Here is a 13201-nt window from a genome sequence, read left to right on the forward strand (position 1 = left end):
ATGTTGGCCCCAAGTACATTTTCTAGATTCTCTTTTCTTTTTTTAAGATTTTATTTATTATTAAAATTTTTTTTAATATTTATTATTTTTGAGACAGAGAGACAGAGCGCATGCAGGGGAGGGGCAGAGAGAGGAAGACACGGAATATGAAGTAGGCTCAAGGTTTGGAGCTGTCAGCACAGAGCCAGCCCAACAGGGGGCTTGAACTCATGAAATGTGAGATCGTGACCTGAACCAAAGTCAGATGCTTAACCAACGGAGCCACCCAGGCACCGCTTAAAGATTTTATCTTTAAGTAATCTCCACATCCAACGTGGGGCTCAAACTCACAACCCAGAGACAGAGTCACACACTCCACTGACTGGGCCAGCCAGGTGCCCCTAGATTCCCTTTTCTTATCTTCCTACAAAATCTGAGGTTCTAAAAAAAATTAATCAAATTGGAGCAAAACTGAGATTAGCACTGCTCCCTCTTAAAGATGGGTTTTCATTGCTCTTTTGATTTTTAAGAGTACAGTGAGTCCATTACAAAATGACTGTTCCATCTTGTGGTTGTTTCCAGGGATTAAGTCATAATCCTCATCCTTCATAAAATAAGATGTGTCATTATTACAACAGAGAGCTTCTAAAATGCATGATCCCAGTTTCTCATCACTAGCCTTGAATAGGGTTTTTCAGTGTTTGGGAGAGTTCTATTAAGCTATGCAATTTAGTAGCCTACATTTACAGAGCATTAATCCTCTGCCAGGCTCTATGCTAAGCACTTTGCATACATTATCTAACTTAATCCTCATTACAATGCTTTAGGGTAGGTAGCATTATCATCTTCAATTTCCATATGAGGAACCTGAGGTACCCAGAATTAAGTGACTTTCTCTTCTGGACAGGACTTGAAAAGAGAAGTACATCTCAGTGTAATAAATAAAAGATCAAAATTCCCCTATACAACCTGGAGATGGCTCATGCGTGATGCTTGATTTTGTGGAGTATTATTTCTGTGGCTGGAATTAAATTGGGGGAGCTTCTAAAAGTGAATAAGAAGAGAGAAATGTGGTTAGTGTTCTGTGAACAGTTCAGGGCCAGGCACTTGGGGAGACAAGAGTGAGATAGACAAGGTCCTGCTCATTTTGGGCTTATAGTCTTGGGGGACAGATTACGATTTGGTTCTGAGGCCATGCATTGTCTGTGGTCCTATTTAACTCGTAGCGATAACCTTAATGGACACTTAATAGTTTTAATAGGATTTATTTCTCATTTTTAACCACTTACCGCATTCCCTCATGGTTGGGCATTGAGAATTTTTCCAGTTTGGGGCCAATATGGATTGACAATTTTCCTGCATACTTTTTGGTTTCTACGGAAATATTTTCTTAGAATACATTTTTGTAGTACAGTTACTAGGTCAAAGGATGTGAATATCTTTATGGTTCTTCTCATACATTATTATGGTCTCTGCCTTCAAGAAAGATATCAATTTCTGTCACTAGAAATGTATACTTTTTTTTTTTTTTAAAGATTTTTTTTAAGTAATCTCTATAGCCAACATGGGGCTTGAACTCACGATCTTGAGGTCAGGAGTCACATGCTCTGCCAACTGAGCCATCCAGGTGCCTCTATACTCTTACTTTTGATGCTAAATCACCAGCACTGAAATTAAAAAAAAAAAAAAACCAACATTTTTTTTTTTTTTTTTTTTACTTGTAACTAATTTTTTTACACTTGCATTTAATGATTGGGTGTTTACGTTCTATTTTTTATATGAATTAATTTTGTGTATAGGTTGATTCTTTTGTGTGAAATACTATTGCCTATTTTCATATTGTTTTCTTTCTTATTCTACTTATAAACTTATTTTTCTTATAAAATTGAAAGAAATGTTTCCATCTTCTGTCATATTTAATATATTTTTCTTGTTAACTTGCATTTTATCATTTCATTGTTACTATTTTGAATTACACATAATTCTCAAATTTTTATATATTTGAGATTGTCAGTCTTTCCTTTGCTATATCTTTTGCCCACAAACCTAATGACTATTTTCCCATAGATCTCATAAATATTATATTCTTTTTTCTGATGGTTTCTCTATAACTTAATCCTAAATTTTAGAATCTTTTTTTCTAGAGAGACAGAGTGAACCTGTGTGCGAGTGGGGGAGAGGAAGAGAGCATCTCAAGCAGGTTCCATGCCCAGCACAAAGCCCCTGGTGGGGCTCCCTCTCAGGACCATGAGATCATGACATGAGCTGAAAGCAAGAGTCAGATGCCCGACTGAGTGAGCCACCCACGCACCCCTAGATGATTTTTAAAGTTAGTTTTAGAATGAGTACTTTATCATCCATTCAGTTTTTCTATATAGTTGGAGCCACTTCTGATTTCCCTTTATATCCCATTGAATACATTTCTATTACCTGCACTTTTTGCCTTTTCTTTTTTTTTTAATTTTCTTTTTTATTTTTTAAATTTACATCCAAATTAGTTAGCATATGGTGCAACAATGATTTCAGGGGTAGATTCCTTAATGCCCCTTCCCCATTTAGCCCATCCCCCTCCCACAACCCCTGCAGCAACCCTCAGTTTGTTCTCTATATTTATGAGTCTCTTCTGTTTTGTACCCCCCCTCCCTGTTTTTATATTATTTTTGTTTTTCTTCCCTTATGTTCATCTGTTTTGTCTCTTAAAGTCCTCATATGAGTGAAGTCATATGATTTTTGTCTTTCTCTGACTAATTTCACTTAGCACAATACCCTCCAGTTCCATCCATGTAGTTGCAAATGGTGCACTTTTTGCCTTTTAAAAGATACTTATGCTTTAAAAAAATTTGAAAAGAAAATTTAAAAGAAAAACCTTTAATTGTAAACTTCATCTGGACACTGGGGATAATATTAATAGTTACCTCATAAAATATTCAGGAATAAATGAAAAAAATCCCTTGTAAGACATTTAGTATACTTTCCACCTACACGCTTTGCATAGGAAATACAGCACTAGAAACGCGTTATTGTGCTAGCTTGAGGACAAATAGCCATTTTTACAACTTCATTTTAAGGTGGACAGACCATGTTTTTTTTTATACTATGGATCGACAAAAGTCAATTCTTCTTATTTAAAAGCCATCTAAGGGGTACCTGGGTGGCTCACTCAGTTGGTTAAGCTCTGACTTCAGCTCTGGTCATGATCTCTGGTCTGTAGGTTCAAGCCCTGCAAAGGGCTGTCAGCTCAGAGCCTGGAGCCTGCTTCCGATTCTGCGTCTCCCTCTCTCTCTGCCCTCTCCCGCTCACCCCGCCTCCCCACACCTCCTCTCTCTCTGTCAAAAATAAAATAAACATTAAAAAAAAAAATTAAAAAAAAAATCCACCTTAGTGAGCTGCCATAAGTCACTCAGAATCCAGCTCCTCCCTCCAGCCGCATTTAAAGGGGCCGAAGCTCCGCGCGGTAGCTGAGCCTGGGGAGGGGCGGGCCCCGTTGCCTAGGAGAAGTGGGCGGTCGGATCTAGTGTTTGGACTCGCTGAGACCTAACAACGGCGCTTCCTGGGGGTGGGAGGAAGCGAGGGCGCGGTGCCCGACGCCACGTCCAGCAGCCAATCAAAATGCAGGGCGCCCATTCAAACCGCTGCCGCAGAGGGAGCAGGTTGTGGGGGCTGTGAGCGGTGTGGGGACTTCCTCGGGGAGGTCTCGGAGAGTGGCGAACCCTCTGCGGAGGGGCGAAGTATCGGTGTCGTGGGGGCGAGAGGGCGTCTTCTTTACCGGCGACCGCTGAGGTGTGGGCGGAGGCCTTAGCTCGGGTCCCCCCACCACCCCGGAATCCGGGTCGGCGGCGAAGGGGCCCCCGGAGGACGCGCACGGGCGGCGCCTCTGCGGGGACAGCGCAGCCGGACTTCAGGGCCTCTCGGCCCACAGCCTCACCCACCGAAGTCTCGCCCAGTCGGTTGACATTAAGAGGTACACTCGCTGTCCCAGCCCTCGGAGTGACAGTTTTTTCCCCCTTCTATTCATTCCACTCCTTTTAAAACTCTATGGCGGACCCCCTCCTGCCCCCCCCCCCCCCCCAAACAGAAAGCCGTGTGTATCAGCGTAAGTAGCAAATAGTTTTTGGCTGCCCTAGAATTTCCGGAATCTTCTTGCCTTTACATTTCTTTCCATAATAGGAACACTCTATACTTTTTTAAGAGAAAAGGTTGAAGGGAGGAGCTTATGTCCTGACGATTTTTTGGGGTGGGGGTAATGACTGTTACTCATTTAGAACTTTAAAAGACTTACTTAAAGATTAACTTCTATTATTTTATTCCTCAATAGCATTATCTACGGAATTGAGCAAGTGTCATTTTACAAGTTAGAACCCGGCATGCAAATTTAAAGACTCGTTTACATCAATTTAACCAGTTTGGGGCAGAGCTGAGTAGAAGCCAGGCCTTTTAGCTGTCACTGCTGTTTTTTTTTCTTCTAAACATTAATGCCGGATAGATATTGTTGACATATTTACTTACACACCTGTCTACTTTGTTGTCTAATTGCTAGAGGGCAACCTGTCCACTTATCTAATCTTGCATAATTTTTCTCAACACAAGTAATTAATTTACAGTACTTATATTTATTGTCTGCACTACTTATTTGGGAATACTCTGTTTTGTGACACCACTCAAACTAATCTCCATGACTGTTCCTGTATTTAACATACATGCAACAGGTATTATCAAAATGCTTTACTCCAGCCTTTGATTTAGGTGCTAGGGTTTCTGTTAGTCCCTCTCCTAATCTGCAAACACAGAGTACTTAAATAAAAATCTCTGCTGACAGGCGCTCCCTCCCTCCCTTCCTTCTCCTCTTCTTCTCCTCTTACTCCTCCTCCTCCTGCTGCTGCTTGTGTTAAAATACACACTTATCATCTTATCTACTTTTATGTACACATTTTATTTTTTTTTAATTTTTTTTAACATTTATTTATTTTTGAGACAGAGAGAGACAGAGCATGAATGGGGGAGGGTCAGAGAGAGGGAGACACAGAATCCGAAACAGGCTCCAGGCCCTGAGCTGTCAGCACAGAGCCCGATGTGGGGCTCGAACTCACGGACCGCGAGATCATGACCTGAGCCGAAGTCAGAAGCTTAACCCACTGAGCCACCCAGACGCCCCTATGTACACATTTTAACGTGTACATCCTTAAATACATTCACATTGTTGTGCAGCCATCACCACCTTTCCCATAATCCTCTGTCATCTTGTAAATCTGAAGCTCTATATCTATTAAACAATAACTCCCATTGTCCCCTGCCCCCAGCCCCTGGCAACCACCGTTATACTTTCTGTCTTTATGATGTTAACCTCTCTAAGTACCTCCTATGAGTGGAATTATACAATATTTGTCTTTTTTTTGTGACTGGCTTATCTCTCTTAGCATTATGTCTTCAAGGTTCATTCAAGTTGTAGTAGATTACAGAATTTCTTTTTAAAGCTGAATGATGTTTCATTGTACACGTATACCCCATTTTGGTAAGGCCATTCGCTAACCCATGGACACTTGGGTTGCTTCCATGTTTTAGTCATGTGGAATAATGCTGCTATGAACATGGGTGTACAAATGTCTCTTCAAGACCTGGCTTTCAGTTCTTTAGGTTACATATCCAGAAGTAGAGTTTCTGGATCAAAAGGTAATTCTGAATTTTTTGAGGAACTTCCATACTATTTTCCACACTGGCTGTGCCATTTTATATTTCTACCAGTCGTATACCAGGGTACCAATTTCTCCAGTCCTTGCCAAGACTGTAGCCATCCTAATGGGTGTGATGTAGTATCTCATTGTAGTTTTGATTTGCATTTCCCTAATGATTAGTGATGTTGAGCATCTTTTTTATGTGCTTGTTGGCCATTCATATATCTTCTTTGACATGCACTTTTTACATCCTTTAAGTCGTTTGGGACGTTTGGCCTGATATAGTGGTTATCTGTGTATTCTTTCTAGACTGAGGAAATGGGAACAGGGTCTTGATTTTGAAATCCGTAGTATCTGTCAGAGGGCCTGGCACATAATGGGGACTCAGTAAATATTTGTTGCACAATGATTGTAAGCTCTTTGAAGGCAGAGATTTGTCTGAAACTGCTTGGGAATAGTATCTGAGGAGGAGATCGTGGTTTATTCTAATGTGTTCTTCTGGGAAGTTACTTTCACAATGGAAGTTTCTCATATTTAAAAAAAAATGTTTTTTTTTTTAATGTTTATTCTTGAGAGAGAGACAGAGCATGAGCAAGGAAGGGGCAGAAAGAGAGAGGGAGACACAGGATCTGAAGCAGGCTCCAGGCTCCAAGCTGTCAGGACAGAGTCCAACGCGGGGCTTGAACTCACAAACCACGAGATCACGATCTGAGCTGAAGTTGGACACTTAACTGACTGAGCCACCCAGGTGTCCCTAAGTTTCTCATATTTTTTAAAGTCTGTTTAGAGTCTGTGTAATCTCATTTTTTTTTTTTTTACAGTTTAGCAGATAGTTTTGGAAACTGATACTTAAAATATGGCTGGAAGTCAAATGAATGTCTAAAGAAGAGCTTAGTTGCTTCACTGACCTCCTTTTTTAAGACGACTTGCTGCCACAATGTCAGTGTTCACCACACATAATAGAAACAACAGCGATATCCTTGGTATACCTTCTTCCCCAGGGAGTTCCTCGCTTAATGTCCTCACCCATGGTAGCAGACCTGAGCTGCATTTGATGTCGGATATGACAGAATGTGAACACGATGATCCATTATTGAGATCGGCAAGGAAAATCAGAGACATAAACAGTACTTATGTGATTTCTGCCTATAAAAAAACAGGAGATGTACCTCTGACCCCTAACCCTGTAGGTAGATTGGCACTTCAGAGAAGAGTCACAAGGAACAAAGAATCCTCTTTGCTTGGCAGTGAGTTGGGAGACTCCGCCGAAAACACTGCAGAAACACGTCTTACGTTGCGGCAGCGTGCTAAAACAGAATCAGTGGAGAAGCAGAAAACAGCTCAAACAGATTGTGGGGAAAAGTGGAAAACAACACAGAATGTGGGCAGTGCAGCCGAAAATGATGGTGCTTCACTGGAAGCTAGTACAAATGTAAGGACTGTACATAAAGATAAAAACCCTTGTATTGCACCGGTTGTACCTTTAGCGGACCCAAAACGCATTGAAATGACGGCCGCTGAAAACCACAAAGAGACATTTGTTGCCCTCCCTGGGGCAAATGAAAAGGTCACACTTAAGTACTTAAGTAACAGAGCACCCACTGATTCCCAGGGTCAGACTGAAGCTATTCCATCGGGACGCTTGGCAACCAAACCTCTTCTGAGCAAGGTGAACATCAAAGTGTCGGGGAACCTACCTCACAGAAGTATTGGGAAGGATACTGCAAAATCTGCAAATAAATTTGAAAGCTTAGAAAAAAGAAGAACACCTACAAAATATATCGCAGGACACCGATTGACACCGAAGTGTGACACGCCACAGCTGACGAGCCCAGCTGCGTCGTCACTGCTGAAAAAGAGGGTGCCTAGCCTGCAAGCTACACAAAAGCGAACAAGTTCTCTGCCTGCAAATGAAAGGGAAAGGTCACGAGAAAATACATTCCCTCTTGAAGAGGAAACCGCAGGTCGGAACCCCCCTGCAGAGACAGATCCCTTAAAGGTGGAGAACAGTCAAGTGACAGTGGCAGTACGGGTGAGGCCTTTCAGCAAGAGGTATGTTACACCTTTTATGTTTTTTATTTATTATTATTATTTTAATGTTTATTTACTTTTGAGAGATAGACGGAGTGTGAGCGGGGAGGAACAGAGAGACAGGGAGACACAGAATCCGAAGCAGGCTCCAGGCTCTGAGCTGTCAGCACAGAGCCCGACGTGGGGCTCAAACTCACGAACCCTGAGACCATGACCTGAGCTGAAGTCGGACACTTAACCGACTGAGCCACCCAGGCGCTCCTCACCTTTTAATGTCTAAGGCTGAGCTAGTGACATGTAATGTGTGTGATTCCTCTCTGCTTTTGGAAAGTGAGCATATTCGTGTATCTTCAGGCGTGGCGTGGCATTTCTATGTAGAGAGGACTTTTAGGTTTAGTTGTAGTACCCTAATTATTTTTGATGATTGGCTGTAAAATTAAAACATTGAAGTCACTGGAGTTTGCAAATATAAATTTCTTTTGATATACTGCTTTTAAAAAGTTGGAAATACTTAAGTCTTTAATGCAGTCTGCTTTCAAATCTGCAAGATGTGGTGGGCTATTCTCTGTTTCTCTTAAAAAGAACACTTGTTAGCTCACTTACTTCCCATAAAGATCCTTCCAAAACCCCTTCCAGTGTAGAATCATCCCCATCATCATCTCTGATCTATAATAGTTATAAATGCAGTGATATATTAGATTTGATTTTGATGGCAAAAAAAAAAATCTCTCTCCAAAGTGATTGGGAATGAGATGGTCACAGATTACAGGTAAGGCTGAAAAAGATGGACGTGAATGTGGCATCTGATTATTTTTGAATGTTTTACGGAGTGACCGTGAAAAGCTTCAGAGTTAGTAGTTTTTGACTTGTATATCTAAGCAAGATATGAGAGGATATGGTGGCAATGGGAAGGAGCCTCTAGTTTGAACCTAAAGCGTCAGTAGTTTGAGGCAAGTTACACAGTGCTTTAAAGCCTGTTAGTAAAAATGTGGGGTTAGGGGCGCCTGGGTGGCTCAGTCGGTTGAGCATCCGACTTCAGCCCGGATCACGATCTCGCGGTCTGTGAGTTCGAGCCCCGCGTCAGGCTCTGGGCTGATGGCTCAGAGCCTGGAGCCTGCTTCCGATTCTGTGTCTCCCTCCTCTCTGCCCCTCCCCCATTCATGCTCTGTCTCTCTCTGTCTCAAGAATAAATAAACGTTAAAAAAAAAAAAAATGTGGGGTTAGTGACAGGTGAGAGAACTGAGGGTGAGTTGACTGGAGAGAGAGGGTGGGGAAACCTAAAAGGCCTCCAGAATCATGATAGGATGAGAGGCAACAGAAAGAACAGAGCTGGTAGGAAGAAACCCCATGATGGAGGACTACCCCGAAGAGAACTTAGCAAGGGCCCCAGTGCCTGATTCCAGACTCATCAGACAAGCCCTGTAAACTGTGTTTATAGATGGGGTGGAGGGGCATTTGTCAAATTGATGAGGCAGGTGCTTTCCAGGATGAATTCTGATCTAAAGCAGAGTTGGGACAAAAAGGGGTATCTGGGACCAAACAAGGACTGATAATGTTCTCCTGCAAAAGTAGCATAAGTGGAAGATTTCTACGTAGGTCTGAGATGGAAGGAGGGTGGACACGAAGATCCATAATATTAAGGGAGATAACCTAACAGAGGGAGGGGACTTTGGATTAACAGTAACAATAGCTAGTGGCCAAAAGAGATTTATGATTGAAATTACACTTAACTGAGTTTGTTGCACTTATATTTGCGTTTCATGTCAGCTTTGTATAGATCTGCACCTACAAAATTTATTTATATTAAAAAGTTTCCAGATTTGAACTGAAGAGTATAGGTAGGTTATAGTAGGTGGGATGAGAGAAGGGAGAGCTCAAGAGAAAAAGGAAAAAGATGGAAAATCCTGTAAAAGAAGGGTAACTTTTCAGATAACATTTCTGGAACTCCATTTGCCCTTTAAGTGGTGGCAACTGGAGCCAAGGGAAGTATATTTTGGAAAACCACCATAATTATGTTAGCTGGTCTGCACTGTCCACGGAAAACTAAAGAATTCTCTTGCCCTACAGGAATTTTATATTTAACTGGTTTTGAGGTTCTTATTACATTTCATGGGAAAAATACTCAAAATAATTAAAATAACTTAATAGTTTTCTTTGTGCTTCGTTTTCTTTTTTCTTTCTTTCTTTTTTTTTTTTTTTTTTGTGCTTCTTTTAAAGAGAGAAGGTTGAAAAAGCATCCCAGGTGGTCTTCATGAATGGAGAGGAAATAGCTGTGGAACATCCCGACATGAAACAAGTTTATAATTTTATTTATGATGTTGCATTCTGGTCTTTTGATGAATCCCATCCAAACTATGCCAGCCAGACAACTGTTTATGAGACCCTAGCTATTCCGCTCCTGGAACGAGCCTTTGAAGGCTACAATGCCTGTCTCTTTGCTTATGGTCAGACCGGCTCTGGAAAATCATATACGTAAGTTTTATTCGAAGTACAATTATTGAGAAACCTTTAAGTCTTTGGTGAGAAGCAGCATGGTTTGATAGAAAGAATGTGGTTTTGAAACCATACAGATCTGGGCTCAGATCTCATCCATTTTATATACCGGTTCTGCAAACTTGGGCAAGTTACTTAACCTCTGGGCTTCAGCTTATGCAGAAGATACTGTTTAGCTTGTAAGTGTCAATGGCCCATTTGACTGTACATTATATTTCTTGTATAAACCAAAGCCCTGAGAGGTTATTTTGTAAGTATTCTTGTGAGAATTAAAAGTAAGTCATCTGATAAATGGTAATGGTATACCTGTCCTAGAAGGAGATACTCAGAATTTTAACAGTAGCTAACGTTTACTGAGTTCTTTACTATATTCCAGGAACTGCATTAAAGACTATGTTTATACTGTCTCACAACAACCCTCTGAATTAGGTAGCTCCTATTTATTCCCATTTTACAGAAGAGGAAATTGAGGTTTATTGGGGTCAAGTATCTTGTCCAAGGTCACAGGCCTAATAAGTGGTGAGATCAAGATTTGAACTCCGGAAGATTTGGCTTCAGAGCCTACGTTATTAGATTTTAATGAGGTTTAATTAGCTTGCTTCCCATTCACTCCCAAACCCTTTTCCCCAAAAAGAATTTTAAAAATGCTAATTTTATGTAACTTCTCCACCGCACCCCACTCCCCATTTATTATGTATTTTTCAGGATGATGGGACTTAGTGAGGAACCAGGAATAATTCCAAGGTTTTGTGAAGATCTTTTTGCTCAAGTAGCCAAAAAACAAACCCAAGAGGTATGTTCTCATCTGTAAACCTTCGTATCAGACTAGAAAACAGTCAAATCAAATTAAAATCAGAGTCCTCGCCACTAAGAAAATAATGGAAGATGTGCTGTGAGAGAATATACAAGATAGGAGGGAGATAGGTTTTCTTAGATGAGGGAACAACTGAGCTTATTTTGGAAGGAAACAGCAGTTATTAGCTTGGTGAAGAGGGGGAAGGACATTCTAGGCAGTGGGAGCGGTGTGTGCAAAGATTTGAAAACGAGAAGGTAGAGGGGCGCCTGGGTGTCTCAGTCAGTTGAGTGTCCAGTTTTGGCTCTGGTCATAATCTCGCGGTTGGTAAGTTTGAGCCCCACATCGGCCTAGCTGCTGTCAGCACAGAAGCTGTCAGCTCAGAGCCTGCTTCAGATCCTCTGTCCCCCTCTCTCTCTGCCCCGCCCCCCACTTGTGCTCTCTCAAAAAACAAATAAGCATTAAAAAAAAAAAAGTAGAGAGACTTTGGGAATCTATAAATTGTTTACTTTAAGCATGGAATCTGAGGGTGGGGGGTGACAAGAGATGAAACTAAAGAAGGCAGAACTCAGCTTATGAAGGACTTTATGAGCCATGATTCCAGGAATCTAAAAGGCTATAGAAGGTCAACAGGGAAGTCAAAGGATCATCTTTGTTCTTAAAAAAAAAAAAAAAAGATAGCTCTGGCTGCAGTGTGGCGAATGGATTGAAAGGAAGTAGAACTAACTGGATGCAAAGAGATCAGCTGTGGGACTTGTAAACTGTGTAAGGAAGGCATGACAAGGAGCTAGATTAAGTCAGTGACTGTAGGGTTAAACATTTGAGAGATCTTAGTAAGTAGAACTTATCTTCTTTGAAGAAATATTCAAGTCGTTTGCCTATTTTTTAACTGGGTTGTTTGTCTTTTTGTTGTTGAGCTGTAAGAGATCTTTATATATTCTGGATACTAGAACCTTATCAGATATATGATTTGCAAAAAAAACACAAGGGTTTTTAAAATAAGTTGCATGCTGTGTCTCTATTCTTCCTACTAGGTCAGCTACCACCTTGAAATGAGCTTTTTTGAAGTATATAATGAAAAAATTCATGACCTTCTGGTTTGTAAAGGTGAAAATGGGCAGAGAAAGCAACCAGTAAGATTGAAACAATTTATAATTTGCTTTTAATTTATTTTTGTAAATGCATGTAGTTATATTGGTTCTCAAGATGATCTAGAGAGCTTACATTTTGACTAAAATTGCTGTTAAATGATAGCAAATGCTTGGAATCTACAGTCTAAATAAGTAAATCAATAGTAAATAAGCTGAATGTTATTGTTAGTGGAAATTAACTTAGGTATCAAATTTAGCCTCTTGTAAAGCAAATATTGTATACAAATTAAAGATAAAATATTTGTTCCAAAGTTGAGTTGGACCACTTAAGTCAAATGCCAAATCCCTAAAAGTCTATAAAGCCAAAAACCAGAAGTTTAAAAACTGTGTTGTTATTATAGAATATGTATCTTACCAGATTATTTAGCAAATTGATAACAGTTCTGGTTACAAAGTTTAAAATGTATAATGTAAAACTGAAAACAATTTTAACTGTCTGAAATTTATCGAACATATTTTAGAGACATATTTAGAAGCATAGAGATACTAGTTACTGCAGGTCTTAAGAATATAGAACTAGTAAGATATTTGATGCTACAGTTAACTGTAGCATATTGTACGATTAGAAAACAGTTTGGATATTGAAATTGTGTTAATGCCTTACAGATTTGTGTTTGTGAGAACCTTTATATTTACCCCTGGGTCAAGTTAAGGCAAATCTCTTTGCCTTAAACTCAAAATATAGACAAAAAAAATCATTTAAAATTATATTTTATATGAAATAATTTGTCATGCCCTTAATAGTGCTAATGTTTGCTTCCACTAGCTGAGAGTAAGGGAGCATCCTGTTTCTGGACCATATGTTGAAGCTCTGTCAATGTAAGTGTTTGGCTCAGCAAGAGCAAGGAGAAAAGAAATGAGTAGAGTGAATATTGTTCTCATTTGCCTCCCCAGCTTTGAAACCCTGGATAACTATTTAGCCTTCTACTCTTAATATTATTCAAATAACCATTCCTTCTCTTTCCAACTAGAGTGTGGGCTGCGTGTTTTTGTATTTGTTTATGTATTTCGCAACATGTGTAAAGTGCCAAGCATAGAGTGTTATGCTGTGTGTGAAATACTTGATTTTTCTCCCTACCCCCCGC

The 13201-nt window shown here is 40.3% G+C and overlaps 1 protein-coding gene across 1 annotated transcript in view; it reads left to right on the forward strand.

Annotated features, from left to right (window-relative positions):
• Window positions 1-3797: 3797 nt before the first annotated feature.
• Window positions 3798-13201, forward strand: part of KIF14 (kinesin family member 14) — a 55937-nt gene continuing 46533 nt past the window's right edge. Inside the window, exons 1-6 of the mRNA XM_027074635.2 lie at window positions 3798-3940; window positions 6470-7700; window positions 9897-10151; window positions 10878-10965; window positions 12000-12098; window positions 12883-12935. Coding sequence (XP_026930436.2) covers window positions 6586-7700; window positions 9897-10151; window positions 10878-10965; window positions 12000-12098; window positions 12883-12935 — 1610 coding nt within the window. The 5' untranslated portion in view covers window positions 3798-3940; window positions 6470-6585. The remainder of the gene's footprint in view (window positions 3941-6469; window positions 7701-9896; window positions 10152-10877; window positions 10966-11999; window positions 12099-12882; window positions 12936-13201) is intronic.

This window comes from Acinonyx jubatus, chromosome E4 (genome assembly GCF_027475565.1).
Source record: "Acinonyx jubatus isolate Ajub_Pintada_27869175 chromosome E4, VMU_Ajub_asm_v1.0, whole genome shotgun sequence".
NCBI classification, from domain to species: Eukaryota; Metazoa; Chordata; class Mammalia; order Carnivora; family Felidae; genus Acinonyx; species Acinonyx jubatus.